General features: G+C 57.2%; 1 protein-coding gene across 2 annotated transcripts; it reads left to right on the top strand.

Annotated features, from left to right (window-relative positions):
- Nucleotides 1–416: 416 nt before the first annotated feature.
- On the top strand, nucleotides 417–4,027 carry BHLHE40 (basic helix-loop-helix family member e40). 2 transcript variants are annotated; one of them, XM_075158585.1, is made up of 5 exons: nucleotides 417–711; nucleotides 812–881; nucleotides 1,079–1,186; nucleotides 1,801–1,924; nucleotides 2,938–4,027. In XM_075158585.1, exons 1-5 carry the CDS (start codon nucleotides 632–634, stop codon nucleotides 3,795–3,797), a joined length of 1,242 nt encoding a protein of 413 aa, XP_075014686.1. In that variant the 5' UTR covers nucleotides 417–631; the 3' UTR covers nucleotides 3,798–4,027. The 2 variants fall into 2 exon arrangements, with proteins under 2 accessions (XP_075014686.1, XP_075014687.1); XM_075158586.1 differs by lacking the exon at nucleotides 1,079–1,186.
- Nucleotides 4,028–4,300: the final 273 nt, after the last annotated feature.

Genomic DNA, 4,300 nt, shown 5'->3' with positions numbered 1-4,300 from the left:
CTGGCGTTTACCCGTGGCCATTTCATAGCGACCCTCGGTTATTTCCTCCCGTGTTGCTGGAGTCCCCAGGCTGCAGATTTAATGTGGGTCCGTGTTCACGCCTCTCGTGGTTTGGGGGGGTTACGCGACCCGTGGGAGGAGATGGGTAAGGCACCGCAGCCCCCCCCCCCCCCAGCTCTGCCGGCAGAAGCACTTCGGCCCGTTCCGCACCCGTCCCCTCCCCGCAGGCTCCCGCCGGGGGACACCGGCCCCATCCGCCACGGCGGGGGGGGAGCACCCCGCCGGGACACAGGCGCGGGCGGGGGCGGCGCCGCTGCTCCCCGCGGGGGTGCCCGGCCCGGCCCCGCCTCCCCCCGGCACGTTGCGCGGCGGCGGCGGCGCTGCCGACACGTGAGGCTCATGTGACGGGGGGGCGGGGGGGGGCCGGCGCGCCCGCCCCGGCGGCCGCCAGACGTGCCGGCAGTCACAGGGTAGCGCACGTCGCTGCCGTCCACCCACTCGCCCGCATTTAACCCGGCCCGCCGCCGCCCGCCGCTCCTCAGCCCGCGCGGCGCGGACGCGGCATGAGCAGCCCGCCCTGAGCGCCGCCCGGCCCCGCGCTCCGCTCCTCAGCGCTCCGCACCCCGCCGCCATGGAGCGGATCCCCAGCGCCCAGCCCCCGCCCGTCTGCCTGGGCAAGCTGCCCGCCCTGGAGAGCGGCGACGTGCCGGGGTAAGCGGCGGCGGACGGCGGCGGGCTCGGGGGGAGGAGTGGCCCCGCCGCGGCCCCCGGGGACGGGGATAATTTCGCTGCTTTCGTTTCGCCCGTGCAGGCTGGACTTCGCGCACATGTACCAAGTTTACAAGCCCAGGAGGGGGTTAAAGCGGAGCGAGGACAACAAGGTAAACGGGGGGGCTGCGCGGCAGCCCGCCCGGGGGACGAAAGTTTCCCGGCGGAGGCTGCCTGCGGGCTGCTCCCCGCGCGGGGCCGGGCGGGGGAGCTCCCCGGTGCTCGGGGTGGGGGGACGGGGCGGCAAGAGGCGGGGAGCGGTGGCCGCGCTGCCCCGGCGGAGCGCTGACCGCTGCCGCTGGCCCGGCAGGAGACCTACAAGCTGCCGCACAGGCTGATCGAGAAGAAGAGGCGCGACAGGATCAACGAGTGCATCGCCCAGCTGAAGGACCTGCTGCCCGAGCACCTCAAGCTGACGGTAGGTGGGACGGCGGGGCTGGACGCAGCCCGCTCGGCGGTGCCTGCGCGGCCGGGTCTTTACCGTTTCAGCGGGGATTTGGGTTGTTTCTTTTTTTTTCTTTTTCTTTTGTTTTCTGCCCCCGCCCCTTGTGTCCCGTGCCCCACGGTGGCCGCACGCCCGAGGCGGGATGTAAACGCATCCCAGACTTTCCCGGGAGTGGAGTCCTCGAGTGGCTGCATGAGCAGCGGGAGCTGCCCGCGGGGCTCGCCCCCCTCGCCCCCCCGCTGCCGGCCGAGAGGAGCCCCCGGCCGGATTCCCCTGTGCTAAGGTCACGATGCCAGCAGGGGCAGCAGATCAGATAAATAAAATACTTCTCTTCGAGCTATGCGGCTGGTCCAAAAATACCCATAGGATTCTGTGGTAGCCTTTTCTGGAGGCTGCTTTTTAACTTATTTTCATGGAATATTGTCGTTTGTAGTCCTGTACTGTTCAGCATCAAGGCACTGCCTTTAAGCCTTTTCTCCAAACTGCGATGGTCCTTTCTCTGTTACTCGGAAAACGTTGGCAGCCCCGTCAGGCTCCGGCGTGCGTGCGACCCCACGGCAGATGCCAACCTGTCCCTTTGCTTTCAGACTCTGGGTCACTTGGAGAAGGCTGTGGTTCTCGAGCTCACCTTGAAGCATGTGAAAGCACTAACCAATCTCATTGAGCAGCAGCAGCAGAAAATAATTGCTTTGCAGAATGGTTTACAAGCGGGTGAGTATTCAAATCGTATCGTGTGAGAACCTGCGTGCGCTTGATGGACTTTCTCTCGGAGTCTTTGCAATGCAGTTGTGACACTTCGTTCCTGAGAAGGGAGGAGGCAGGCGTTCTTGCCTTTAATCGCTGTCGTTTTCTCTTGCTTTGCTTATGACCTTTTGCAAAAAAAGATGCATTTCTCAATAGGGTCAATGTAGAGTGCCCTGTGGAGTTGTTTTGAAATTAAATTGGATTTTAAGTTGTTTTATTCAAAGCCCAGGTTTGCTGTGAGGTTCTCTCCAAAGCCATTCGAATTTTTCCATTCATCTTCGTGAGCTTTGGATCAAACCCAGTTTTGTTTGTTTGGGTTTTTTTTCTGAAAATACATACAAATCTGCTTTTTATAGACACCTGTTTTAGGTCTCTTTATAAAGAGCTAGCCTGTGTTCTGCAGGCGAAGAGGGGGCCCGGTGTATCAGCTTATCATGCTTTAGATGCACTTCCTCCTTCTGTTTTCACATGTGGCACTCACGTGAATCTGATAAAGTAAAATTTAGTTTTTCTGAAGAGCCTTCCGCTGCTCTGACAGCCACAGGGAGTGCAAGAGAGCTTTAAGCTGAAGCAGAATCGCCCGAGGTTGGCGGAGCTGCTGGCGGGTAGCGCTCCAGGAGCGCTCTGCCTGGAGGCGAATCTGCCTTCCCCGGGGTGTTTCCCAGGGAAGGCACCACCTTGACTCACTCCTTTGCTCCGTACTTCAGCACCTGTTGAAGGTGGCGTATACAGTAAATACAGAACTAAAAAATAAGTTTAAAGTTATTATGTAAAAGTGGACGGACGGATGTTCAAATAAAAATGTACGCTTATACGGAAATCAGGGAAATGCATGCAAAATTCAGGTTGACCATCAAGTTCACTTCTCGAGCTGTGCTGTAACCGAAGTTTAGTATCGTCTCCAGTCCTCCTGGAAGATGGTAATGGAACTATTTAGCACGTTGTTAATTTTTAATTTCTTTCTGTTAATGTTTCCTCAGGTGACATGTCATCAAGAAACCTTGATTCCAGCCAGGAAATGTTTCGATCCGGTTTCCAGATGTGTGCCAAGGAAATGCTGCAATACCTGGCAAAGCACGAGAATGGCAAGGACCTGAAGTCGTCCCAGCTGGTCAGCCATCTGCACCGAATGGCCTCCGAGGTGCTCCAGGGCGGAGCCGGCCGCAAGTCCGGAGACGTCCCTCCTAAAATGGTGGACTTGAAAGAGAAACCCGTCTCCTTGACCAAAGTGGCGGAGGGACACGGGAAAAACTGCGTGCCTGTGATCCAGAGGACATTTGCTCACTCCAGCGGGGAGCAGAGCGGCAGCGACACAGACACGGACAGCGGGTACGGGGGAGAGCTGGAGAAAAGTGACTCCAAATCCGAACAGCAGTATTTCAAAAAGGATACTGAACTCAAGTACGCTGTCCAGGAGAGAATAAGCTCTATTAAGCAAGAGACTGAGGACCCGCCGGCCAAAAGGAGCAGGCTGGAGTCGCCGGAGGACGAGGGCCCTTTTGGCAGCGACATGATGGGCTCTTCCAGCAGCTTCCTGGGCCCCCACGCTCACCAGCCTCCCTTGTGCCTGCCTTTCTACTTGATCCCACCGTCCGCAACAGCCTATCTGCCCATGCTGGAGAAGTGCTGGTACCCGGCGTCCGTACCTGTCTTGTACCCCAGCCTCCCAGCCTCTGCCGCAGCACTTACGGGGTTCATGAACCCTGATAAAATCTCCCCGCCTCTGCTGATGCCCCAGAGACTCCCTTCTCCCGTGCCAGCCCATTCCCCTATCGACTCCTCGGCTCTGCTTCAAGCTTTGAAGCAGATTCCTCCTTTGAACTTGGAAACCAAAGACTAAGCGCAGTGTGACTTTGTTTTTCTTTTTTTCCCTTTTTTTTTTTTTTTTTTTTTTTTAGTTTGAGACTTTCACTTTTATATATTGGCTGGACTGAGGTGTGGGATAAGGTTCACTGCGCGTAGGAAGCTAAATCCCCTTTTCTCTGACTTGTCAGGTAGCTTGGAGAAGGATGAAGGATGCACCCAGGTTAGCGATTCAGAACTACTTCCAAAAGAAAAAAAAAAAAAGAAGGGTTTTGTGCTTTACCCCTTACCTTCTTCCCTCTCCACATCTACAGAACAACAGTTGACTCGGTCAGCTGTGACTATATTGCAAAGCTGTGAAAAAGTATTCCATGAGGCAGACTTGGTTTTAGGGTCTGTGATATAAAAATATGGTACTTCTTCTCATAAGGGCTTTTAAGGCAAAGGCCCCACTGCCGGGAGTTTGAGCTGAACTGATTCGGTGCCCCATCAGTCGCCGGTGTCTGTGGCTGACGCGGCTGCCCCGAGCGCGGCGGTGGT

Source organism: Calonectris borealis, chromosome 10, assembly GCF_964195595.1.
Source record: "Calonectris borealis chromosome 10, bCalBor7.hap1.2, whole genome shotgun sequence".
Lineage (NCBI taxonomy): Eukaryota > Metazoa > Chordata > Aves > Procellariiformes > Procellariidae > Calonectris > Calonectris borealis.
Note: the sequence above shows the minus strand (reverse complement) of the source record. Positions and strands in the feature narration are given on the sequence as shown.

What these genes read in the sequence shown, in the direction of transcription:
- BHLHE40 (XM_075158585.1), top strand. Translation starts at nt 632, where the DNA reads ATGGAGCGGATCCCCAGCGCCCAGCCCCCGCCCGTCTGCCTGGGCAAG. An exon ending in GAGAGCGGCGACGTGCCGGG is followed by an intron (nt 712 to 811) that starts GTAAGCGGCGGC and finishes TCGCCCGTGCAG; the next exon opens with GCTGGACTTCGCGCACATGT. An exon ending in AGCGGAGCGAGGACAACAAG is followed by an intron (nt 882 to 1,078) that starts GTAAACGGGGGG and finishes CTGGCCCGGCAG; the next exon opens with GAGACCTACAAGCTGCCGCA.